Here is a 27648-nt window from a genome sequence, read left to right on the forward strand (position 1 = left end):
GTTAACACTTGTTTTTTTAACGAGAATGAAGCAGTGAGACAATTGTTTATTAGCACCCTGTATCACATTTTCAGGGCTGGAGAGTCCAGCAGAATGCTCCTTATACTGCTTTCGGCCGGTTGAAGCATCAATCCATTCATGCCAGCTCCTTGCCTTTAAGGGAGGCGTCTGGTCATAGCATCCCAACACCTGTCCTTGTCTTAGTACACACACATCCATCAGGTTTTGGCACACTTGAGGTGGGCAAGGCAAATCTACGCTCCAAGGCCACCTATAGAAAAATCACTTCTCCATAACTAAAATCAGCTCAAAACGCACTTCCCATTGCACTGGTAAAGGGAAATACACTCTCTCTTCACAGGCATGTTGTGCCGGCTCCAACTTCTTAATCTGCCAGAAAGCAAGCCCAACTGCCACAGAACATCTGTTTTTTTACCAGCACAAGGGAGAAATAGGGCAGATGCTCTGTGGTAAGGAGAGTCTGTTTTTTTTTCTAGAGAAGGTAACAGTGAACAGGAAATGCTCCTTGAGACAAGCCCTTTTAGGGGGTCAACAGCCTTAGTGGCCTAACCTGCACTTTAACAGAGGCTTTGATTGACCCTACACCAATTGTGACCCGTTACTTTGTGGGAAGGGTGATAAACAGCCATCACTGTCCACAGGTGCAGGCAACAAAATTAAATTATTGCGTGCAGAGAGATGATGGCCAAGTATTTTTGTGTGCTGGAAGGGAACACAAAAAACAACTAGTCTGTGAGAATAGAGTTTTAATATAATTCTGGGACATATATGCAGTCACTGTACCCATTACATACATATAGGGTTTCTTGGAAATATTATACATCTTTATTAGATACAAATGTTACAATCAACAATATCTGGTTCATAAACGTCAACAGCTATAGACAATGTAAAGCAAAAAAAATTGCTCCTACGGTATTTCATTATCTTTGAACATTTACAATATTTAGTCACAGTAGAAGACTATCAACAGAAAAAAGGTGTCCCATTTACAATGTTGTTCTGCTCTGTATGATGTATATTGCAAAAACCATGAACAAACTGTTGATTTTCAGAATACGGAAGAAACTGATGAAACACACATTAAGGCAAAATACTTAACTGAAATTTCTACACAAGAGTCCAAATACAAATTTATTAAAAGTGGGGCTCCCAAAACTATTAACTGGAAAAACTTCTACAATTCATACCTGTATAATATAAAAAAAGTTACAAATTATTCAGTGCAAAGTTCTGTGCTGAAAGTGATGGATACAGGAATGAAAGCTGCTGTTGAAGAGGGGGGAATATTAACTTTTCCAAGATACAGAAGTACAGAAAACATTCTAATTTATTTTGCAAAATGCATAAAATATGGATACATTTATACCTGGGAACACTGAAAGGTGTAAGAAGACAATGTGAAAATGAAAACAATCTATGTGTGCATTTTTAATATGTCTCCTCCAATTTCACTTATACTCTATTAGAATTAATTGAGGTTAATTCGCTAATAACTCCCATACTTCAGAAAATTGAAAACAATAAATACATAGTAGCATATGTGGTAAGAGTATCTCTTATGAATATATACTGACATACATTAATTGCTTTCAAATGTTCTCTAACAGCAGTGAAAGGAGTAGCCTAAAATGTACTTACGTTATTAGGAAGAGAGACAGTCCTAGCCGTACTTAAGAGGTGAGATTTTTTTTAACCCAGGCATGCTAGGAGTACTGCATTTAAACCTGACCTTATAGCCTTGTCATTCCCGAACATTAAATCTTTATTTACCACTCAGCCACTGGCATTTGGAATGTTTTATTTCCCCTCTTAACTACTGGAGAATAATATGAAGCAGTTAAGTTACTGAAATACCATGGGCTTTAAGAGGAGAAGACCATATGCATGGTGGAAACTGCCAGGCATTGGGGTTTGAGGGAGTGATCTTGCTACTCTAGAGGGAGCATGTCAAGGTTCCGGCTCTGTGCAATACAATTCTCCATTTTAGCCTACCCTTACAAAAATCAACTACTTATAAAGAGATTATATCACTAAATAATCCAAATTCGTGAACATGTTCAAGGCAGTTAAGAATTAAGAAAGTTCTCATTTACAATTCATTTATAATTGCCAGTATTTGCCCAATTATTTTTAAACATATGTTGCTACTGTGTATCCATATGGCACAGTGTGCACACGTCCCTTTGGATTCAGTGGGAGAAATGCAAAATATCAGTTCACTTTCCATTCAGAATCTCAGAGCCTCCAATGTCCAGGTGGCAAGATTACCTACACCTATTTTTAAGCAATTGTTCCCTCTAAAAATATTAATTCATTTTGTGTTCTAGTGGTTCGTGGTAAAAACAACCTTGCAAATCTGGATGCAGACATGTAAATTGTTACTGGCCAAGTTTGCCAATAAAAAGTGACTATTTACATACATGATTAGTGGCACAAAAAACGCATGCAAAAAAACTTGAAAATTATGTATCATTGTTACTTGGAATTCCAATGTGGCTAATCCTGCTTAATATACAGCATTTCATAGTGGTTACAAATTGGCATTATGGGTGCAATGGAAATCATGAATGCTGAACTCAGACTATAGTAGATTTTCCCTGCTGCCTAAAAGGATATACATTTCTTCAAATGTCCAGTTAGTGGAGGGTTTACATAAACACGTTTATATTTCCCTTGCTTCTGTTAGGAAGTTTGGACACCATATACATTACTAAACTTAGAAAGAAGGCCTACTTTTCACACAGTTCCTTTTTATTGAATCTGTTTATTAAAAAGTGCTAAAGAAAACCACTAAAAGAGGTTTTCAAACTTGCATTGTTAAAAGAAACTCCAACCTTTTCACTTTTTAAGATTCACCCTGTATTTTGCCATATGCCTTTAACAGACTGGAAAGTGTGTGTTCATGCGTCACCCCATTTTTAAATGGTTTCTGATATAATATTTCTTACATAAATATGAGCAGATCCGATTTAAGAGTGAATGCAGTGACACTGCCACTTTGTCCTACAAAGATGGTGTGAAAAAGGCACTGGAATGAACTTATATTTTTAGTCTATGCCAAAATCTGGAATCAGTAGGTTAATATCAGTCACAAAAACATTTTTCTTAGACATTAATTCAAGTAATGGTAATTAGTTAATCAAATAATTTCTCTTAACTGGAAATTTGAATGTAGTGTGCTTTAATAATTTGTGCTGTGATTTTTCAGACTGTAAAAATTCAGTAAATAAGGTTAACAACATTGTAGATAATGGAGGCTTTAACAAAGCAGTTTTTGTTTAGGTCGAAATAAATTACGAGACTGATGGAATGAATAAAGTCTCAAAATCAGACAATTAGCAAGGAAACAGAAATTCAAAAGACAAAGATCACATAATTAACATAGTAACAATGTAGACAAAAATATGATTAGATAAAATAATTTGCTTTGGTAGTATTTACATTTTATATAAAGAATTATGTGATTTGTAGAGCAAACAAATTATTTCTTAATGGCGTTTAGCAGTGCTCTCATTTCTCCCCCTATTGCTGTAACTTGGTATTAACATTCAAAACCACACTCTCCGTCATTATTTAATGGATGACCAAGATAATGACACATATATTTAACCAGGCACTAGAGGATTTTCAAGTGTAGTCTGCCTATAAATTGCTCTTCAGCTAAAACATAATTTGTGCAAAATGATAATCTTATGATTATGAAGCAATTTTACAACTAATGAACCACATGTAAATGACACAAAGGTAATGAAATTGGATGATCGATTTTCCTCTCCAATGAGATTTAAGTGTACTGTGCTTAAAGAAGAAGATTAAGTGGATGTTTGTAGAATACATCAATTAACTCTTTCATATGTGCTATATGACAAAAAGAGCTATTCACAGAGAAACCTTCAGAACGAGGTGAGTACTTGTACTAACACATATAGTGAAAGTAGACTGGTACAAAAAGCCCAGCAGCTACCTTTAACTGTTATTCACAGTTCTGTGACGGCAGACTGTACTGCAACAAAATATCAGTTCTGTCCTGAGACGCCAAGTATTCGTGCTGACATGTGCCCTGGTTATGTGACAACAATAAATGGAACACAATGTAGGACCTGAATAACAGGTGCACTATTTGTGGGATTAATCTTCCACTGTGTAGAGTTCCACCCAGTTTGAGAATTAGCACCCGAGGTGATGTTTGACTCACCCAGATGGAAAAGTGGGAGAGTTTAACAATGATGAGACATGCACTTTTTTGGACCCTCACAAACGTAGCCAAAGAAGATAGCCATAAGTGCTGGCCTTAATATTCCCAATACTTCTCAGAAACTATAGTTGTGCCCTCAAAGAAAATCTATTTACCGAACCAACAGATTGTTACATTACATTATGAAGCCAAACGTTAAAGAAAGTAAGAACGTGTTCTTAGATGACATTTAGAAAGACGTTTGCTATCCAAAGTCTATTGGTAGGAAGAGATTTGTAAAAAAAAATGTAAAAACGAACACATTATTAGCCTTTGATAATGTTTGGTAATGCTGATTATGCTTACGAAACCAATATTCTCATGCACGGACAAATGGCAAAGTGCATTATTTAACAGCAGTATTCATTCTGCACCTCTGTCAGTTTTACATTTAGCATTTGTTCACATTCATTTGCAGCAGTATGAAAAACTAACAGCCAATACTGAGAAGTTACCTAATCTACGGTATAGCCATGAAGTATTGGAAGACAAACATTTGCTTGTTCAACTCCTACAGTACAACTGTACAAAGAAGTGGCTACTCTGAAAAGTTTGTGGAAAGTTATGAACCTCCACTACCAGTGATTTTTAACAATCTATTCCATTTGCCACCAAAATTCTGAACCACAACATGGAATGCAGAAAAACAGAAAAGACAATGCTGCCATAAACTCCACGTTCCGCCGTTTCTGTTGGTTAGTCAACCTGATATTCTGCATAGTTACTGAAATGTGCAGGAATTTTAATTTATAACATTTTAAAAACCACTTTCCTTAGTAAAGTCAGTTCCTTCACTCGTCCGCCTTTCATTTAAGATGTGAATGATCTTACAGGTAGGGTACAGCAGTCAGCTTGTACCAGTTAACAGTTTCTTTGTTCAAGTTGAAATCTTTTAAAGATAATGTTATTCCTCCAAGGAAAAAGTTCTCTCTTAGCGACTCTGCACTAAGCACGCTCAGCTGGAGCTCTCTCTGTTTCAGTGTTTCTTTACTGTATCCACTGTATACAAGCTGTCAAAACAAAGGGGACAACAATGAACAAATTCTTGTTAACACTCACTTATACACATAGTTAACTAAGCATCATATCTGGAGTACATTTCATGAATGCTTGCAATCAAAAATAGTACTACAAATCAAAATCACTGATATCACACAAAGTAAAAGTCAATAGGTAGAGGCTGAAAGAGCAGTGATATTTACAATGACTCACATATATCTGGTGCTGCAAGTGCCTTAACCTTTAATTCTTAAAAGAAAGTTTACCCTTGTTCTTACAAATGTATTAATTTTAAATAAGTTTCATACCATCTCCAACAGAAATAATGTGTAGCGATCACACCAAGCTTAGAAATTCACAAACTCCAGGAGGGTGTATATACATGAGATCATATAAGGGCGTCTGGCAGCTGCATTTTTACTTTGACTCTTTATAACTTCATTTCGCCCAAACATTAAATAACAACTAGGGTAAAAAAACATGAAATTATAGGCAAATATTTTTTTTTATTCACTTTGTTACCAGTTTGTACTTCCATTTAAAGTTCGTAGTCGAAGCTAGCTTAGTTTCCAAGCAGACAGTAGCCCTTGGAGCTCTGCTGCAGCTCCATTCTGTGGGGCCCCCAAAGAAGTCTTAGGGTCCAGTATGGTTGCCTGAGGAAGATTGCACATTCTGGGTCTGTTGTACTTCAGCAGCAACATTGTGGAACTTGCAATTGGCTTAAGTGATTACAGAGACTGAGAGATGAACCCCTGTCCCAGAGACGTTATAAGACATGGGCAAAGTGGGCAATTGCCCAGGGCTCCCATTTTCAAAGGTTCACTTTGGTAAAGCAATCCCTCTCATTTTCTCTCATTGTATCTTGTATCTCACTTTTAATGATTTCTCTATCATAACCTCTCTCTTTCTGACTCTGCATCTAACTGTCTCTCTCTACCCAGTGTCATTTTAAGGATTTTAGGCCAAAAATAAGACATATTTCAGCTGTTTGATATGAAAGTTTAAGCATATCTCAATACTGTTTGGTGTCGTGCAAGCTTGACGTATCAGAAAATAGGTAACACAATTCAAAGTTATCATGAACAGGGGCCTCAAAATGTCTTTCTTGCTTGAGGACCTAAAACTCCTTAAAATGGAACTACTGCCCTGTGCCATCCAGAGTTTTAAGATGGCACTTATAGATGTTCCAAGACTCTAAGGTGAGAACTCTAGTCAGGTGGACTTATGGAGGACTGATGTATTGTAGTCTAAAGCTGAGCAGATCCCAAGGAAGAGAGGGGGTGGGGTATTGAAGGTTGGCGAACGTCAAACCTGAGATGACTACTTCTTCTCTTTCCTGCATACCTCAGCTGTAGGGGAAATAGCTGGTGCTTACAGAAACCTCTGGCAGTCCTGGGCATTAGGGCCTCTACAACGAGGTATGGTGGAGTGACTGCTTATTCATACAGCTTGGGTTACACAAACTGGAGCTTGGTAAATGCCTCTACTCTCTAGACAACCTCCATGTGAAGTGGGGTACTACAGCTTTAGATATGCCCCAAAGGACATACCAAAGAAGGAAAGACATAAGAAGGATTTATATAACCTGAGGACTTGTAAGAGAAAACAGCACACACAGATGTCAAGTGAAGAATCAAGGTAGTCCAGTAGCAGAGCCTCAACCGATTGATTTGCTCATTCTGCAAGGCTTATGTGAACAGCAGCCTACAACGATGACAAACAGGTTGAGAACAAAATGTGTTTGCAAGATCTCTTTCATGTCTGGACCATGCATGTGGAGGCACCAATGGAGAGCCATCATGTGCCAGTGTGAATGCATGACCAAAAGGATGCAGGAAGCTAGCAGACCCAGCAGGTCTAGATCCGTAAAAATTTAAATTCAAGTTCAGTTCTCAAACATCAGAATAATTTCCTGAATGTTTAGCATCCTCTGTGGAGGCGGAAAAACTCAAAGCAATGTACCATACGGTACTGCTCCTATTAACAGGAGGTGCTGAGTGGGCTGTAAGTGAGAATTGGGCACATTCATGGAAAAATCCAAGTCGAAAGGCAGGGATGTTGTCTCCTGCAAGTAATGTGACACCATCTGTGACAAGCCGGCTTTGAGCAGTAAGTCATTTAGGTACGATAACAGTGAGATCTCCCTACATAGTGAAATGTGCTGTAACCACTGCCATCACCTTTGTGAAGATTCAATGTGTTGATGGCATATCTGAACGGTAGGAACACAAACTGGTAGTCTGTGGACCCTACCACGAATTTCTAGGGCATCTGCAGAATCAGTATGTGGAAATACCTGGCCTGCAAGTTGTTTAAGTCAGCTTCTAGAGAGAGAAGAAACTGAGCCAGGAGAAGCATCTTCGATTTTTCATGGAGCAGATAAAATATAAAGATCCTGAAGGTTAGGATTGGACAATAAGGCCATCTTTATTGGCACCCAGGAAGTACAGAAAAAAGGCACACCTGCCCAATTTCCACTGCTCGTTTCTGCAACAGGGCTGCTACCTACTGCAGTAGTATTTGTATGAGGATCTCTGTCCAATTGGGACGAGATGTGGGAAGGGCATACCCTCTTTGTACAATCTGAACTATCCACTGGGCTGCTGTGATGGCCTTCCAGCCCTACAGAAAGGATTTTCATACTTCAAAGGGCTGTACATGATGCTCCTTCAAGGGGAAGCGAAAACAGCTTTCTGGGTGGTGCTGGAGAGAGGAAAGAGGAGGACCAGGGCTGTGGATTTGATGTCCTCTTCCTTTGCTGCTGCCTTAATACAGTAACATCAATGGATTTTGCTGCTGTCACTGAAAGAGGTGGGAGTGTTGGCACTGTTCAAAGTGGAACCGCTTATAAAAGCCCTAAAACATCTGGAACTGTTTGTCTTTGGCAAGGGACTGAACATCCAAAGATTGGCCTGCATTTGTATCGTCTCCAAAGAGCCATTCCCCTTCAAAGGTAGTGTGGTATGGGCATCGCCAGATAAAGCAATCCATCGCAGCCATAAATGTTTGTGCAGGGCTAGAGAGGACCCCATGCTGCTGGCTATTGAATCTGACTTGTTTAGTTCTACAATATAGCCCTGAAAGCATCCTGGCCATTGCATATACCCTTACTGAAATCGTGTTTGAGGTGCTTAGTTTGGGGATAATCAATGTTGCGATGTCCCACAAGGCTAGAGTGTTATCGTCTAAGACAGGCAGTACTGAAGAAACGTAGTGCCAGGATACCAGCTAAAATAACCTCCTTCCCCACTGTTTGCAGCTGTTTGGATACCATGTGTAGCAGATGGATCTGGAAGGATCCTGGACTTAGATTGGTGAAGAAGAGGCCTGCACTACAAGGCTATCCTCCGAGGTGTGTACAGAGAGGAATACTGATCGCCTAGCACTTGTCTGTATCGCCTAGGCCCTGGGTTACTGTTTACGGTGCTGTAATAGGGTTCTCCCAGACATCGTTTATAGGCATCATCAGGGTCTTATTAAGTGGTAGCAATGGTTCGGCTGAGATGGAAGGTTATCAAAGTGCGTCAGTGATGATGTTCGACTTAAATTCCACAGAAAGAAAGGGCAATTCAAGAACCTAGCCTGCTTTATTAAGGAAGGTGTACAATGATGCATCTCTGCGAAGATGGACCTGGGGCGGATAATTGTCTATGTGTGCTCCACAAGTAGCTTTGGCTACTCCCTTCTGGACTGTAATTTGTTGACTGCTATCAGTGGTATGGTGCCTGTGCCGGCTATGGTATCGGCACGGATGTCGGGCCAACCAGCGAGGTCCTTATGTCAGCACAGTTCTAAGTGTTGCTGTAAGGGTTGTAAGCAGAATTAAGGTGACAATCAACACCAAAGGGGAACCCACCTGTGGAACACTAAGCAGAGTCCCAAACAGTCCTATGGGGCCTAACGGTGCTCCAGGAGCGCTGAAGCCTTTCCGAGCATCTCCATCACTGCATGGAGGAACAGGGATGAATCAATCTCCATCACTAGGAACTAAAGGTAGCCCAGTGTCAGGACCGTGAAAGGTTTAGCTGGAGGTGATTCCTGAACAGGCACTGGAGTCAGGTCAGCATTAGTGGTGCTAGAGGAGGCATATGAGGTGGAGTATTGTCCACTAGCTCCAGCTCTGAGTAGGAACCCACCAACGGATGGGAACTTAACTCTAATTCTAGATCGGCACTGATGAGAACTATCATGATTTCATTCTTTTTGTGCTTCCTCCTCTTCCGAAGATATGGAAGAAGTTAAGGAGGAGGAAGCAGATCTAGACTACAAAAGACGCCAAGCTTGACAGTAACCGTGGGCACTAGATATAAAGAACAAGTTATTTACCTTTGGTAAAACTCATTCAGGTGGAGAAACAGGCAACAAGCTTTTTTAGGTTTTTGCACTGAAGGGCGAGTTCTGAAAGTATTATACCATAATGTCTGCAAGACTCTTCCACTTGCAGAGATGAACAAGCTGCTTAACTTCAGTAATGCTTTTTCTGGTGGATTCTCTATCTAATCTAGAATCTTTGCCTTAGAATACTATGTGGTTCTTTGCAGCTCCATGTTTGCTCCGTAACATCTCAGAAATGACAGAACCGCACATATGTGCCACCTCATGTGCGCTGTCGACAGTTTCTTGTTTTTCCCCTTCCGCTTCCTCAGAGTGGAGTGTTAATAACCACTGATACCACTGTGCTGAATGCTATTTTGGGACAAATTTTAGAAGCTAAAAAGAGGCTACTCCACTTAATGGGCAGGCGGAAGGGCAGTACGGAATCTGCAGATAGATAACAGCATCCACCAAGAAAAGTAATACTGTAGGTAAGTACCTTGTTCTTCTGATGGATACTTTTCACTGCAGATTTCTCAACCTAAAATAGATACTAAAACAGTACCTCCCCAGGGGACGATTTGGAGAGTAGATTTATCCCAAAAAGTCCTGCAGGACCAAGCAGGCAAAATGCCCTTCTTGCTGACCCTGGTTGTCAAGGCAGTAGTCCTTTGTTAACGTACGCACAGATGCCCAAGTCACAGCCTGACAGATGGGAAGGATAGGCACTCACTGAGCCAGGGCAGTGGTCTTAGCCCTGGTGAAATGGGCTTTAAGACCTTCAGTGTAGTAAAGCACCCTTTTTGGCATGGTTAGCTCCAGCTTTTTGCCTGGCATCTGATGCAATTTTGACTGAAAGTGCACTGGGTTCCTGCTAACCAGGTCCCAAGTGCCAGATCTCTTTCCTCAGAACTGCACAGTTGTTTGCCCAATTGACAAAACCTTTAGCACCCTCTGTAAGTCCCTAGTAAATGGTACCCCTGCCAATGGCAGCCTGTCATGTGCTTGGGCAGGGGACTGTTAGGTTGCCACAATTTGTGCTGCAGCCCCTAGGGGCCCTCTTTAGTACCCCAGGCCCTAGGTACCGAGGGTGCCATTTACCAGGGACTTGCAGTGGGTGCTAAAGGTTTTGCCAATTGGGAAAAACGACTGTGCAGTTTTGGGGAAAGAGATCTGACACTGTGGACCTGGTACACTTTCAGTCGAAATTAAAACAGAAATCAGGCACGGGGGGCCTTTGAAAAGAAGCACTTTCCTACAAAACCCCCTCCCACACGAAACAGGATGAAACTAACCTTTTGCAAGAGAGCCTTCCTCTTCTAAGTGAAAGAACATGGAATGGCCATCCGCATTGACTAGGTAAGTCCCAGATCTGTGTTCCACTGAAATTCCCATTCTCTGTAGGGATATGGACCATCTTAACAGTTTGCAGTTTTCACCTTATATCTGCATATGCCATCTGAGAGGCATGTGATCAGTATGAACAAGGAAGTGAGAGCCAAACAAGTATGGCCTCAACTTCTTCAGGGACCAAACCATAGCAAAGGCTTCTTTCTCAAATGGTACTCCAACGCTGCTGTCTGGTGAGTAACTTCCTGCTAATGAAAGCAACAGGTTGCTCATGGCCATCATTACTGATTTGAGACAGGACAGCTCCTATCCCAAGTTCAGAGGCATCTATCTGCACTATGAACTGTTTGGTGTAATCTGGAGCCTTTAGAACAGGTGCTGAGCACATTGCTTTTTTCAGGGTGTCAAAGGCCTTTTGACAGCTCACTGTCCAGTTTACCTTTATGAGCATCTTTTTGGAGGTAAGATCCGTGAGAGGTGCCACAATAGTGCCATATTATTCGATGAACCTCCTATAGTACCCAGTCAAGCCAAAGAATGCCGTGACTTGAGTCTGGGTTGTTTGAGCTACCCAGTCCAGAATTATCTGGATCTTGGGTTTTAGAGGTTGAACTTGGCCTTTGCCTACAAGGTGACCCGAGTATTCACCAAGACCTTGCCTTATCTGGCACTTGCTTGCCTTGATAGTGAGGGCTGCCCTACTCAGAGCCTCAAGGACCTTTCCAATGTAGATCAGGTGACTTTGCCAGGTAGAGCTAAAAACAGCAATATTATCAAGATATGCCGCACTAAAGCCTTCTAACCCAGCAAGGACTTTGTTCACCAACAGTAAACTGACAGTGCCCATCAGGAGTGGAAAATGCTGACATTTCCTTTGCTCCAGGGGTCAGCCCTATCTGTCAGTACCCTAATGTGAGATCAAAACTACTTAGATATTTGGCTGCTCCCAACCTGTCAAAGCTGTTTTTATCACATCATTGAGACACCCCTACAGTCCACACAAAACTTAATTTCTTCCTTTCCACCCGGGAATGAGGCTTGAGAACTAAAAACAACTGGACTGGCCCCCTTCTTCACAGAACAGAAGATCAAGAGGGGAAAGACCTACTCACTTCTGTGGCACTTCCCTATAAGCAAAATGCAGGCATGGAAGTAAGACATCCCATCGCCTGAGTTTTTCAGAGAGACCCACAGGTCATACTTTTCAGTGTCTTGTTGAATCCCTCAACAAAGCCATTGGCTCGTAGGTGATGCGGGGTAATGAACTTATAGGTCCACCACATTCAGCCCACATGTGTTTCATGTAGCCAGACATAAAGTTTGTACCTATTCTGACACCAACTCTTTTGGAAAGCCCACTCTGGTAAAGATACCAAAGAGGGCCCTAGATACTGCAGGGACCTGTAGTAGACCTCAGGGGAATTGTTTCAGGATACTGGGTTGCATCATCCACTACAACAAGAATGAATTTATTTCCTGATGCTGTCGGAGGGTCAAGGAGACCGACAATGTCAATCACAACCGATTAAATGGAAACCTCAACCACTGAAAGTGGAATTAAGGGGGCCTTTCGGTAGCCATCGGTCTTACCACTGGGTTGGCAGGTGGCACAGGAGTTACAAAACTGCTTCACTTTCTGGTACATACCTGGCCAGTAGAAGTGGTTCACCAACCTACTCCGTGTTTTAGCTTGGCCAAGATGCAAGCTAGGGGGATATCATGGGCTTCAGTGAGTAGACTGCTGAGGCACTACCACTTTCCTAGTGGCACCAGGTTCAGTGTCTCGGCCCTCAGTGTAAAGGAGTCCCTCCTCCCAATAGGTCCTGTGGAAGCTACTGATATCTTCCTTTTCCTGATCAGCAGCTTGCAGTCTCAGACCTTCAAGAGTGGGACAAGTCTTCTGTCCCTGGCACACACCTTCCCCTATAGGGTTTCACTGAGCTCTGCCATGTAAGGCCCAAGCTACTGGGACTCAGTTCCATCTGGGGCTGACAGGTGTTTCCCTGAGGAGAAGGGACCTGATTTGGCACCTGTTTGGAAGCGGGTTTCACAGACTTCCAACCCTTTCTCTTGGTAAGTTGGGCCATTATTCCAGACTCCAACCTCTGCTTTTTCATCCTAGGCTTTGCTGCTTTGTGGTCTGGTTTTTGTGCACACCCATTCAGGTATACCCATCATAGCTGCATGGGTCTTTCTTTCGAACTCAGCCCATGCTGAGATCATTGCCTAGCAGACATTGTACAGATATTGCAGGAGATACCACCATCTTCTTCTGGCCAGTAACCCCTCCCTATTCTAAGGATAACACCGCCATGGTATGTACCTTAGCCTGATTATCAACACTGAGGATTGTATACACCTCACCAGTCAAATTCTGATCTGAGGACACCAGTTGCTCAGTCACCATGGTGACACTGGCACCAGTATATCTCAGTGTTTTAAACCTGATCCCATTAATATGTGGCTGTTGTCTGTATCGTTCCAGATTACTGGGCCAGACAGCCAGGCAACTACATCTACCTCACCCTCTGAGACTAGAGATGCCTCAGTGACATGGTGAGGGCCTACCTGGAATCCCATCTGGAGATTTACCACTGCATTTACCGCAGGTGCACTAGAGGCATTCATTTTGTGGGGACAGGTCTGGTCTCCAGCTCGGTGTCCAAGAGCCTTGCAGTCATGACACTAAGCCTTTTTGGGATCCCAGTTTTTCCCTATGTACCCACCCTTGGATTGTGAGGCGTCTTGGGGCTCACCCACCTGTACAGGTTTTTGGGGGCCTTTAAAAGACTGATTTTATTTTTGTTCTGGTTACCCTCTTTCCCTTAGAGGGGCGTTTTGGTCTCTTTTTTTTTGGTCCCCACAACTAGTGGAAGTATTGGTTACGCTGGTCTTGACCCAGTGGTCTGCCTTCTTCCCCAAATTGAGGAGAAAGTGAAACTAGGTCTACGAGGCACTGATGTAACTTCTCCTGCATACAAGTACTCAACAGATGCTCTTTCATCAATTGTAAAGCCCCTCATAATCATGCACATTGTTACATTTTAACCAGCCACCTAATGTCTTTACTGAAAAGTCCACAAAATCTACCCTGGACTGATTCTAGGTTTTTCTGAGTCTCCCTAAATTTGATTCTGTACCCGTCAAGAGTAAGCCCAGAGCCCTCAATTAGGGTGTCCTTTATGAGGTCATAGGTCCTATTATCTGCCTCATTTAGTGTCAACAGTTTACCTTTGCACGTTCCTCAGAACATTTCCCAAAGGAGGGAGCCCGATGCTATTTGTCAAGCTTTCTGGCAGCACAGGCCCTCTTCACAGGCTGTGAAGCTTTTGGTTACACCATCACATATTTGGGATCATTCCCATTATGGGGTCAGAGTGCCCTACTCTGTCCCTAGATATAAAGTTCCTGCCACCAGTCAAGGGTGCTAAACGCATCTCTACTCTTTCCCTTTCTATGCAAAGTATCCTGTCCTCCAGGGCAATTCTTTGAGCTAGTCTTTCTAAGAGAATCTCAGAGACTAGAATATGTCTCTACCAGATATATCGTTACTGAAGGTAAGTAACTTGTACATCTGATAGAGAATTCTAGTTGCAGATTCCTTACCTTTGAATAGGTACCCGAGCAATACCATCCCCTGAGGTGGGCTGCGAACCAAGATCACATCACAAAATCCTGCAGGACCGAACAACTAAAGTAGCCGTCCCTTTGGACCCGACTGCAAGGAAGTAGTGTTTGGTAAAATTGTGCAGAGATGCCCATGTCACTCCCTGATAGATGTCCAGGACATGAACGCCCGTACTAGCGGTGTGGTAGCAGAAGTAGCTCTGGTGGAGTTAGCACACAAACCTTCAGGCGGTTGCTTCTTAGCCAGAGCGTAGCACATTTTGATGCATAAGAGCACCCATCGTGAAATGGTCCTCTTCTGCGTCTCCTTCCCCTTCTTTGCACCCACATATCCCACAAAGAGTTGATCGTCCAACCGGAAGTCTTTGGTACGATCAAGGTAGAGCGCCAATGCTTCTTTTGGGTCCAGACGGTGGAGTCTCTCCTCTTCATGAGAGGGATGTGGGGGTTCATAAAAGGTAGGCAAGGAGACGGACTGTCGGACATGGAAGGGTGTCACTACTTTAGGTAGGAAAGAAGCCCTTGTGAGAAGTACCATTTTGTCAGGATGTATGGCCAGGAAAGGTGGCTTAGATGACAGCCTGGAGCTCACTTACTCTGCGGACAACTAAAAAGACAGTCTTGATGGTTAAGAGCCGTAAAGGGCAGTTGTGAAGCGGCCTGAATGGGGCACACATAAGGTATGTTAATACCAGATTTAGATCCCATTGGGGCATGATGAATGAGATAGGAGGAAAGAGATGTGTAAGGCCTTTAAGAAACCTCCCAACTATAGGAGATTTAAATAAGGAAGGCTGATCTGGGAATGTCAAGAAAGCAGAGATAGCAGAAATCTATCCCTTCAGAGTGCCCAGGGTGGAACCCTGCTGGGCAAGGGAAAGAATAAAGAGGAGGACTTGAGAAAGAGGAGCAGATAGAGGATCAACAGATTTGTTGATGCACCATGCCACAAATTTCTTCCAATGACAGGCGTATACGGTTTTGGTTGAGGGACACCTGGTTGCCAAGATAACATTACAGACAGGTGGCAGGTCAAAAGACGTCAACTGTCGCCGCTCAATCTCCACGTAAGGAGGCGGAGGGTGGACAGGTTCGGATCGAGGACCCTCCCCTGCTGCTGAGACAGATCCTCCCGAAGAGGCAGTCTGATCGAGGAACTATGGCCATGCTCAACAGCTCGGGATACCAGATTCTTCATGCCCAGTCCGGAGCCACCAGTATAACTTGGGCCCGGTCTTGTCTGATCTTCTTCAGAACTCTGGGCAGAAGTGGTATGGGTGGAAATGTGTACAGGAGGCCTGAATTCCACTCGTGACAAAATCTGTCACCGAGCAAGTGCCGCCTTGGAAACTCCAATGCACAAAACAGCTGACAGTGCACGTTCTCTACGGAGGCCAACAAGGCTAACCAAGGTTCTCCCCACTGAAAGAAAAGACCTTGCACCACCTCCGGATGTAGACGCCATTCATGATCGACCATGCATCGTCGGCTGAGCTTGTATGCTCTGGCGTTCAAGGAGCCCACCAGGGAATTGCCTTGATGTTCCAGCCAAGTCCAGAGGCGAACAGCCTCTTGACAAAGGGTCCACGACCCAACTCCGCCTTCTTTGTTGCAGTACCAGATGGCGGTGGTGTTGTCTGTGAACACTTCCACTGCTTTCTCCTTGAGAGGGGGAAGGAATGCTTTCAATGCTAGTCAAATCGCTCAGAGCTTCAGATGGTTGATATGGAGCCCGGTTTCCACCGGAGACCAGAGGCCTCTGATCTCCGCCTCTCCCATGTGGCTGCCCCATCCCAGGAGTGACACATCTGTCATGACTGTAAGATCTGGTTGGGGAAAGGAGAGGGATCTGCCCATGACCCAATCCTGATTCGTTAGCCACCACTGCAGGTCTCTCACAGTTCCTTCTGAGATCTGGACCTTGTCGGAGAGATTACCCTGATGCTGCTCCCACTGGAATTGCAGGTCCCACTGCAGAGCCCACATATGCCATCTGGCCTTTTGAACTAACAGAATGCAGGAGGCCATGAGGCCCAGCAGCCTCAGAGTCATTTTCACAGAAATCGAGGACAGAGGCTGAAACATCGGTATGAAGCCTGAATATCCTGGACTTGCTTTTTGGGAGGATATGCCCGAAACTGCACTGTATCCAGAACAGCTCCGATGTAAGGGAGCATCTGAGAAGGAGTCAGGTGTGACTTCGGCAAGTTGATAGTGAACCACCAGCAAATGCAAAAGGTTTGCCGTAGTCTGGAGGTGGGAGATGACTGTCTGGGGTGAGTTCACCTTCAACAGCCAATCGTCGAGCTAGGGGAAGACTGGAACCCCTAACCTGCGCAGATGCGCTGCCAACACTACCATCATTTTCGTGAACACCCGAGGGGCACTGGTAAGGTCAAAGGGGAGCATGGTAAACTAAAAGTAGTCGTGACCTACCACGAATCGTAGGTAGCGTCTGTGGCCGGCAAGACGGGAATGTGGAAGTATGCATCTTGCAAGTCCAACGTTACCATCTAGTCTAAGGGATCCAGGGCAGATAGGAGCCAATGTCAACATTTTGAACTTCTCCTTTTTGAGGAAAAGGGTGAGGGACCGAAGATCTAATATAGGAATAAGACCCTTGTCCTTTTTCGGCACCAGAAAGTAATGGGAATAGCAACCACAACCTACTTCTGGCAACAAAACTCTCTATAGCTCCTTTGGCCAAAAGGGCTTGGACTTCCTTGCGGAGAAGCGCCATATGATCCTCCGATATTCGATTGTATGAAGGTGGCATGGCTGGAGGCGGTGTCTCTAAGGGGAGGGAGTAGCCCCTTCAGACAATCTGGAGGACCCACCTGTCCGAGGTAATGGATTGCCATTGGCGCAGGTGATGGCGAATCCTGCCGCCAACTGGTTTCAGGTGTACCCGCAGAGGATGAAGGTTTGGAGGCTGAGGATGGGGTGGAGGTGGACTGGGTGACCCGCTGGCTCCCTGATCCCCCGGGGCGGGGGATCCCGTGTCCGCAGCCACGCAGGGGCTGTACAGCATGCGCGGATCCATGGCCAGGGGGAAAGGACGCAGTTGGGTGCCTCTTCTGTAGCCACGAAAGGGGCGAAAGGCGGACCGCTGGGGTCTAGAAGTGGGTGCGAGGCCAAGGGACCGGGCCGTGGCTCGGGAATCCTTAAAGCGCTCGAGCGCCGAGTCCACCTTGTCTCCGAAGAGACGTGTGCCATCAAAGGGCATGTCCATCAAGGACTACTGGACATCACCGCAAAAGCCAGGTGTTCTCGGCCAGGCGTGACGTCTCAATGCCACCGTCGATACAACCGAACTGCCCAAAGTGTCGGTCGTATCCAGTCCTCAACGAATCATTAACTTTGCTGCATCCCTCCCATCTGTTAGGGCTTCGGAAAGGATAGTTCGGGCCTCCTCTGGAACTCTAGGCAGCACTTGCGTAACCATATCCAAGAGAGCATGGGAATAGCGGCCCAAAAGGCATTCAGTGTTCATAGACCGCAGCGCTAGACTGTTGGAGGAAAACAACCTCTTCCCCAAATTGTCCAGTCTTTTTGACTCCCTATCTGGGGTGCGGCAGGGAATGCGCCAGATGAAGAGGAAGTCTGGATGACAAGGCTTTCAGGCGTGGGGTGTTGGGTGAGGAATTTCAGGTCTGTCGGCTCAGTCTGATGGCGGCGGGCAATCGTCCTATTCACAGGGGCCCCTGTGCTGAGTCTGGGCCAAGTACCCAAAAGGAGGTCTGTCAGTGCCTCATTAAAGGGAAGAAGGGGTTCGGAAGAGGAGTACCCCATCTGAAGCACGTCGGTTAGGATATTTTGCCTAACCTCCACAGAAGGTAGCTCGAGGTTCAGGACCTCAGCCGCCCTTCTCACCACCATGGAATATGAGGCACCTCCTCCGTAGCCACAGTAGAAGGAGAGAGCATAGCTGTGTCAGAGGAGGTATGTAGACCACTGGCATCACCTAAATCCTGCACCTAGTCCATTTGGGGGTCAAGCTGGTATTCTAAAGGGTCCAGGGTCCCCTCCATACTCTCCCCTTATTCATACCCATAAGCATACGGCCCAGGATCAATCCTGGGCCCAGGAGAGCCCAAAGAGAATGGAATTGGCATTAAGCGACGTTGTTCCAGCTCCGGGTTGTTGGGTATGAGGATGTGATCGACGTCGATTGTGGGCCCAACCGATATCGGGAGCGTCGACGTCTGACCCCGACGCCGGGGAAGGTCGAAGTGGCACGACCAGCGTCGGGACGGATCCGGAATTGGATCCAGAGGAGCCCTCAGGAGCCGTGACCAAGGTTCAGTAGGCAAAGCAGGTGTCGGGTTTGCTATTGAAAGCAATGAAGGGACCCGGGGGTCACTTAGGTGATGCAGGCAGGCCACAGGCCACTGACTGGGCTAGGATGAGGGCCGCCTGCTGGTCACTCCTGCACTGGTAGGTGGTTCCTCTCTGTCCCGGGAGCTGCAGGTGCAGTGCTTGGTCCAGGTGTCGGGTTCCTTTTTTTTGTCGAATTCTTTTGACAAGTTTATGGATGCGTCGAGGGATGTTCCGCAAGACCGGATTCAAGCCGTGCGACTCCGGTCACCGAACAGTGTCGGTGACGGATCCGCACCTCGTGTGTCTTTGGTGCCTAGACCGCGATCACAACCCAAAGTCGTGCTCCTAGTGTCAGGACATGATCCCAAAAGCTTTGAGGGAGCGGTCCCTAAAGCTCATGGTGGCCCGACACTCGACTCTGCGGTGCTCACGGTCTCGTTTGAGAGGAAGGTCTCAAGACCGGCTGTGGATTCACCACCACTGTTCGTCCTCGAAATCATCGGGACATTCGGGTCACAAAAGAAGTCGAAGAAGGACAAGCGTTCTTCAGCTTCACCCCATCGGTCGGACGATTGCGGCGCAGGAAGAACGGCGATGCTCTAGGCCTCCGTCCTCAGAGCCTTCATCTGGGTTGGCTCTGCGCTTCCCCGACTTCTCGGGAGCCGGAGCCACCCCTGCCAAGCTGTAAGGAAATGCCTTCCTTGGCATGGTTACCCCCTAACCTTTTGCCTTTTGTTGATGCCAGTTATGATTGAAAGTGTGCTGGCCTGCTAACCAGGCCCCAGCACCAGTGTTCTTTCCCTAAACTGTACCTTTGTTCCCACAGTTAGCACAGCCCTGGCACACAGATAAGTCCCTTGTCAATGGTACCCCTGGTACCAAGGGACCTGTGGCCAGGGAAGATCTCTAAGGGCTGCAGCATGTATTATGCCACCCTGGGAACCCCTCATTCAGTACATGCACACTGCCTCACAGCTTGTGTATGCTGGTGAGGAGAAAATGACTAAGCCGACATGGCACTCCCCGCAGGGTGCCATGCCCACCTCACTGTCTGTGGCATAGGTAATTCACCCCTCTAGCAGTCCTTACAGCCCTAAGGCAGGGTGCACTATACCACAGGTGAGGGCATATGTGCATGAGCACTAAGCCCCTACAGCATCTAAGCAAAATCTTAGACATTGTGAGTGCAGGGTAGCCATAAGAGTATATGGTCTGAGAGTTTGTCAAACACGAACTCCACAGTTCCATAATGGCTACACAGAAATCTGGGAAGTTTGGTATCAAACATCTCAGCACAATAAATGCACACGGATGCCATTGTGGGATTTATTGTAAAATACACCCAGAGGGCATCTTAGAGATGCCCCCTGAATACCAGTCCGAGTCCTAATGCTAGTGCTAGTGCTAGGCTGACCAGTTTCTGCCAGCCTGCCACAAACCAGACAAGTTGCTGGCCACATGGGGAGAGTGCCTTTGTCACTCTGTGGCCAGGAACAAAGCCTGTACTGGGTGGAGGTGCTTCACACCTCCCCCTGTAGGAACTGTAACACCTGGCGGTGAACCTCAAAGGCTCACCCCTTTTGTTACAGTGCCCCAGGCATCCTAGCTCATGGAGATGCCCGCCCCTCCGGCTACTGCCCCCACTTTTGGCGGCAAGGCTGGAGGAGATCATGAGAAAAACAAGGAGTCACCCACCAGTCAGGACAGCCCCTAAGGTGTCCTGAGCTGAGGTGACCCCTGCCAATAGAAATCCTCCATCTTAGATTTGGAGGATTGCCCCAATAGGATTAGGGATGTGCCCCCTCCCCACGGGGAGGAGGCAAAAAGAGGGTGTAACCACCTTCCAGGACAGTAGCCATTGGCTACTGCCCTCCCAGACCTAATCACACCCCTAAATTGAGTATCTAGGGGCGACCCTGAACCCAGGAAATCAGATTCCTGCAACCTGAACTAAAGAAGAAGGACTGCTGACCTACAAGCCTACAGAGACGATGGACGACGACAACTGCTTTGGCCCCAGCCCTACCGGCCTCCCTCCTGACTCGGAAACCTGCAACCAGCGACGCATCCAACAGGTACCAGCGACCTCTGAAGCCTTAGAGGACTGCTCTGACCCGCAGGACCAAGAAACTCCTGTGAGCAGCGGCTCTGCTCAACAACCTGCAACAAACTTGCAACTTTTCTACGACTTTAAAGACTTTGCTTTTGTATATACTATTTCAAAGTAAAATATAGTGTGCACAGAGTGCAAGCGTTCCCCTTAGAGGTAAGATAGTGGCAAAATTAGATAATTCTAATGCTCTATTTTGTGGTAGTGTGGTCGAGCAGTAGGCTTATCAGAGGGTAGTGTTAAGCATTTGTTGTACACACACAGGCAATAAATGAGGAACACACACTCAAAGACAATTCCAGGCCAATAGGTTTTTATATAGAAAAATATATTTTCTTAGTTTATTTTAAGAACCACAGGTTCAAGATTTGCAGTAAACACTTTAAATGCAAGGGAATTCACTTAGATAACTTAGGAACTTTGAATAAAAGCAATATCATATACAGTCTTTGTAAAAATGGCAATAAGCTATTTTAAAAGTGGACACAGGGCAAAAATCAACATTTCCTGGGGGAGGTAAGTAAAGGTTAGTTTGTGAGGTAAGTAAAACACTTAGAAGTCTCAGTTCTGGGGCATAGGCAGCCCACCATTGGGGGTTCAAGGCAACCCCAAAGTTACCACACCAGCAGCTCAGGGCCGGTCAGGTGCAGAGGTCAAAGAGGTGCCCAAAACACATAGGTGCCTATGGAGAACAGGGGTGCTCCGGTTCCAGTCTGCCAGCAGGTAAGTACCTGTGTCCTCGGGGGACAGACCAGGGGGGTTTTGTAGAGCACTGGGGGGGGACACAAGTAGGCACACAAAACACACCCTCAGCGGCACAGAGGCGGCCGGTGCAGTGTGCAAAGTAGGCGTCGGGTTTCAGTTAGGAATCAATGGAGGGACCCGGGGGGTCACTCTAGCGGTGCAGGCAGGCACGGGAGGAGGGGGCTTCTCGGGACAGCCACCACCTGGGCTAGGCAGGGGGTCGCCTGGGGGGTCACTCCTGCACTGAGGTTCGGTTACTTCAGGTCCTGGGGGCTGCGAGTGCAGTGCTGGTTCCAGGCATCGGGTCCCTTGTTACAGGCAGTCGCAGTCAGGGGGAGCCTCTGGATTCTCTCTGCAGGTGTCACTGTGGGGGATCAGGAGGCTCATCTCTGGCTACTCACGGGCTCGCAGTCGCCGGGAAGTCCTCCCTGTGGTGTTTGTTCTCTGGATCTCGAGCCGGGGGCGTCGGGTGCAGAGTGTGAAGTCTCACGCTTCTGGCGGGAAACGTGCAGTCTTTGAAAGTTGCTTCTTTGTTGCAAAGAAGTTGCTGGTTTTGAGCGGGGCGGCTGCTTACTGGATTTTCTTGGTCCTTTAGTCCAGGGCAGTCCTCTGAGGCTTCAGAGGTCACTGGTACCTGTCAGATGCGTCGCTGGTTGCAGGTTTTCGAAGTTCGAGACAGGCCGGTAGCGCTGGGGCCAAAGAAGTTGTCGTCGTCAGTCTTCTCTGCAGGCTTGTAGGTCAGCAGTCCTTCTTGTTTTTTCGGGTTGCAGGAATCTGATTTCTTGGGTTCTGGGGTGCCCCTAAATACTAAACTTAGGGGTGTGTTTAGGTCTGGGGGGCATTAGCCAATGGCTACTGTCCTGGAGGGTGGCTACACCCTCTTTGTGCCTCCTCCCTGAGGGGAGGGGGGCACATCCCTATTCCTATTGGGGGAATCCTCCAAAATCAAGATGGAGGATTTCTAAAGGCAGGGGTCACCTCAGCTCAGGACACCTTAGGGACTGTCCTGACTGGTGGGTGAATCCTCCTTGTTTTTGTCATTATCTCCCCTGGACTTGCCGCCAAAAGTGGGGGCTGTGTCCAGGGGGTGGGCATCTCCACTAGCTGGAGTGCCCTGGGGCATTGTAACACCAAGCTTGAGCCTTTGTGGCTCACTGCTAGGTGTTACAGTTCCTGCAGGGGGAGGTGTTAAGCATCTCTACCCAGTGCAGGATTTGTTTCTGGCCACAGAGTGACAAAGGCTCTCACCCCATGGGATCAGAAACTCATCTCTCAGCAGCAGGCTGGCACAGACCAGTCAGTCCTACACTGAAGGATTAGGTAAAATACAGGGGGCATCTCGAAAATGCCCTCTGTGTGCATTTTTTAACACTGGCATCAGTGTGGGTTTATTATTCTGAGAAGTTTGATACCAAACGTCCCAGTATTCAGTGTAGCCATTATGGAGCTGTGGAGTTAGTCTTCGACAAACTCCCAGACCATATATTAAATAAGGCCACACTGTACTTACAATATCTAAGCATGGACTTAGACACTATAGGGGCATATTGATCATGCAGCTATGCCCTCACCTGTTGTATAGTGCACCCTGCCTTAGGGCTGTAAGGCCTGCTAGAGGAGTGACTTCCCTATGCCACATGCAGTATTATGTGTGCATGGCACCCTGAGGGGGATGCCATGTCGACTTTGCCTTTTTTCTCCCCACCAACACACACAATCTGCAATGGCAGTGTGCATGTGTTAGGTGAAGGGTCTCTAAGGGTGGCACAACACATGCTGCAGCCCTTAGAGACCTTCCCTGGTCACAGGGCCCTTGGTACCACTGGTACCTTTTACAAGGGACTTATCTGTGTGCCAGCGGTGTCCCAATTGTGGAAACAATGGTACATTTTTACTGAAAGAACACTGGTGCTGGGGCCTGGTTAGCAGGGTCCCAGCGCACTTCTCAGTCCAGTCAGCATCAATATCAGGCAGAAAGTGGGGGGTAACTGCAACAGGGAGCCATTTTCCTACAGTCCTGCTAGGGCCTCGTGTAAATCCCTGTTAGCATTTCTTTTAGAGTTTAAACATTTGTAAAAGTTTGGATTTAAGTTCTAGAAGTAGTTTTTAGATTCTTAAAAAGTTATCCCAACATTTAGAGAAATAATGTCTAGCACAGATGAGATGGTGGTGGAACTCAACCTCACCCCTTACCTGCATCTAGGGATGTCAGAGTTAAGGACTCTGTAAGCTAAAAAATATAAAAACTGGGTCCAACCCTACCAAAGTTAAGCTCCAGGAGCTTTTGGCAGAGTTTCAAAGGACCACCCCTCTGAGGATAATCCTACAGAGGGGGAAGCTAGTGACCAGGAGGATGATTCCCTCCCTCCTGTCCTAGTTAGGGAGAACAGGGTCCCTCAAACCCTGACTCCACAAGTGATAGTCAGATATACTGGTTCTCACAGGAGAACCCAGTAACTCTGGAAGCACTGAGGGCAGCCTCAATAAAGATGACCTCCTGTTAGCCAGGATGGCCAAAAGATTGGCTTGGGAGAGACAGCTCCTAGCCATATAGAGGGAAAAAGACAAGAGATGGTTTTAGCTCCCATCAATGGTGGCAGCAACATAAATAGGGTCAGAGAAAGTACTGACATGCTAAAAATCCCCAAAGGGATTGTAACAAAATATGAAGATGGTGATGACATCACCAAATGGTTCACAGCTTTTGAGAGGGCTTGCGCGGCCAGAAAAGTAAACAAATCTCACTGGGGTGCTCTCCTTTGGGAAATGTTCATTGGAAAGTGTAGGGATAGACTCCTCACACTCTCTTGTAAAGATGCAGAATCCTATGACCTCATGAAGGCTACCCTGATTGAGGGCTTTGGATTCTCAACTGAGGAGTACAGGAGAAGGTTCAGGGGGGCTCAAAAATCCTCGAGCCAGACCTGGGTTGATTTTGTTGACTTCTCAGTCAAAACACTAGATGGTTGGATTAATGGCAGTGGTGTAAATGATTATGAAGGGCTGTAAAACTTGTTAATGAAAGAACATCTTTTAAGTAATTGCTTCAATGAAAAACTGCATCAGCATTTGGTAGACCTGGGTCCAATTTCTCCCTAAGAATTGGGAAAGAAGGCAGACCACTGGGTCAAGACAAGGGTGACCAAGACTTCCACAGGGGGTGACCAAAAGAAAGGGGTCACAAAGCCTCCCCTGGGGAAGAGTGTTGAGACATCCAAGGGAAAAAGTAAAGAGTCTTCTACAGGGCCCCAAAAACCTGCTCAGGAGGGTGGGTCCAAAGCCTCTTCACAATCCTCTTTTGGGTATAAGGGTAAAAACTTTGATCCCAAAAAGGCCTGGTGTCGCAGCTGTAATCAGCATGGACACCAAACTGGAGACAAGGCCTGTCCCAAGAAAGGTTCCACAACAACTACTACTCCAGTTAGCACTGGAATAGCCAGTCTCCAAGTGGGATCAACAGTGTGCCCAGAGCAAATCAGGGTTCACACTGAAGCTACATTAGCCTCAGAGGGTGGGGTGGACCTAGCCACACTTGCTGCCTGGCCGCCTAACATGCAAAAATACAGGCAGCAGCTCTTAATTAATGGGACTAGAGTAGAAGCCCTGAGGGATACAGGCGCCAGTGTCACTATGGTGACAAACTGGTTTCCCCAGGGCAATACCTGGCTGGACAAACATATCCAGTCACCAATGCTAACAATCAGACTAAAGTCCATCCCATGTTAATGGTAACTTTAGAGTGGGGAGGGGTCGCTGGCCTGAAACAGGTGGTAGTCTCTTCTGCTATACCAGTAGAATGTCTGCCTGGAAATGGTCTGGAGTCCTCAGCATGGGCTGAGGTAGAACTCAAAACCCATGCAGCCATGCTGGGTATCCGTGAACTGATGTGTGTCAAGACATGGGCACAGTGCAGGGGTCAGGGTGAAAAAGAAGTGTTGGAGTCTGGAATAATGGCCCAACCTTCCGAGAGAAAAGGAAAGAAGACTGGGGAACAAGCTTCAGCACAGAACAAGAAACAGAACCTCTCTTCCCAGGAAGAAGTTCTATCCCCTGAAGGAACTGGGTCCATGGAGCTGGAACCTTACTAGTTTGAGCTCTTGGGCCCAGGGGGACCCTCAATTGAACATCTGTGCAAGGGGCAAGAAACGTACCCCTCTCTTGAAGGCCTAAGACAGCAAGGAGCTGAACAAGAAAAAGGAAATGTCAGTGGAACACACAGGGTCTATTGGGAAGATGGACTCCTTTGCACTGAAGCAACAGATCACAAACCTAGTGCCACTAGGAGAGTGGTAGTGCCTGAGGAGTTTAGGGAGTTCATTCTGACCTTAGCCCATGACATCCCCCTTGCTGGGCATTTGGGACAAACTAAGACATGGGAGAGGTTAGTCAACCATTTCTATTGGCCCAATATGTCCCAGAAGGTAAAGGAGTTTTGTACCTCCTGTGTCATCTGTCAAGCCAGTGGTAAGACAGGTGGCCATCCAAGGGCCCCCATCATTCCACTTCCAGTGGTGGGGGTCCCCTTTGAAAGAGTGTGAGTGGATATAGTGGGTCCACTTGAACCTCCCACAGCATTAGGGAATCAGTATATCCTAGTAGTAGTGGATCATGCTACTAGGTACCCTGAGGCAATTCCCCTTAGGTCTACTACTGCCCCTGCAGTAGCCAAAGCACTCATTGGTATTTTTACCAGAGTGGGATTTCCTAAGGAGGTGGTTTCTGACAGAGGTACCAACTTCATGTCAGCTTACCTAAAACACATGTGGAATGAGTGTGGGGTGACTTACAAATTCACCACACCATACCATCCATAAACCAATGGTCTTGTTGAGAGATTTAACAAGACATTGAAGGGCATGATCATGGGGCTCCCTGACAAACTCAAAAGGAGATGGGATGTCCTCTTGCCATGCCTGCTTTTCGCCTACAGAGAGGTGCCTCAGAAGGGAGCAGGATTTTTCCCCTTTGAACTTCTATTTGGCAATCCTGTTAGGGGACCACGAGCACTTGTAAAAGAAGGCTGGGAGAGACCTCTCCATGAACCTAAACAAGATGTGGTGGACTATGTACTAGGCCTACATTCAAGGATGGCAGATAACATGGAAAAGGCAAGCAAAAACCTTGAGGCCAGCCAACAACTCCAGAAGATGTGGTATGACGAAAAGGCTGCTATGGTTGAGTTTCAGCCAGGGCAGAAAGTCTTGGTTCCGGAGCCTGTGGCTCCCAGGACACTTCATGACAAATGGAGTGGCCCTTACCCAGTGCTAGAGAAAAAGAGTCAGGTCACCTACCTGGTGGACCTAGGCACTAGCAGGACCCCCAAGATGGTGATCCATGTTAATCGCCTCAAACTCTTCCATGATAGGGCAGATGTAAACATGTTAGAAAGTTCGAAATTGAAGACTCTCTTGAGAAAGGTTAGTCTCATCCTCTTTCGTTTTGGGGAGAGGGGTAGGTTGTGTAAGGAAATGCCTCCTTGGTATGGTTACCCCCTGACCTTTTGCCTTTGCTGATGCTAAGTTTTGATTGAAAGTGCGCTGGGACCCTGCTAACCAGGCACCAGCATTCTTTCCCTAAACTGTACCTTTGCCTCCACAATTGGCACAGCCCTGGCACTCAGATACGTCCCTTGTAACTGGTACCTCTGGTACCAAGGGCCCTGATGCCAGGGAAGGTCTCTAAGGGCTGCAGCAAGTCATATGCCACCCTGGGGACCCCTCACTCTGCACATACACACTGCCTCACAGCTTCTGTGTGCTGGTGGGGAGAAAAAGGCTAAGTCGACATGGCACTCCCCTCAGAGTGCCATGCCAACCTCACACTGCCTGTGGCATAGGTAAGACACCCCTCTAGCAGGCCTTACAGCCCTAAGGCAGGGTGCACTATACCACAGGTGAGGGCATACGTGCATGAGCACTATGCCCCT

General features: G+C 46.4%; 1 protein-coding gene across 1 annotated transcript in view; it reads right to left on the minus strand.

Annotated features, from left to right (window-relative positions):
- Window positions 1–750: 750 nt before the first annotated feature.
- Window positions 751–27648, minus strand: part of PIK3C2A (phosphatidylinositol-4-phosphate 3-kinase catalytic subunit type 2 alpha) — an 852450-nt gene continuing 825552 nt past the window's right edge. Inside the window, 1 exon segment of the mRNA XM_069223730.1 lies at window positions 751–5268. Coding sequence (XP_069079831.1) covers window positions 5086–5268 — 183 coding nt within the window. The 3' untranslated portion in view covers window positions 751–5085.

The sequence above is a fragment of the Pleurodeles waltl genome, chromosome 3_1 (assembly GCF_031143425.1).
Source record: "Pleurodeles waltl isolate 20211129_DDA chromosome 3_1, aPleWal1.hap1.20221129, whole genome shotgun sequence".
In the NCBI taxonomy this organism is placed as follows: Eukaryota; Metazoa; Chordata; class Amphibia; order Caudata; family Salamandridae; genus Pleurodeles; species Pleurodeles waltl.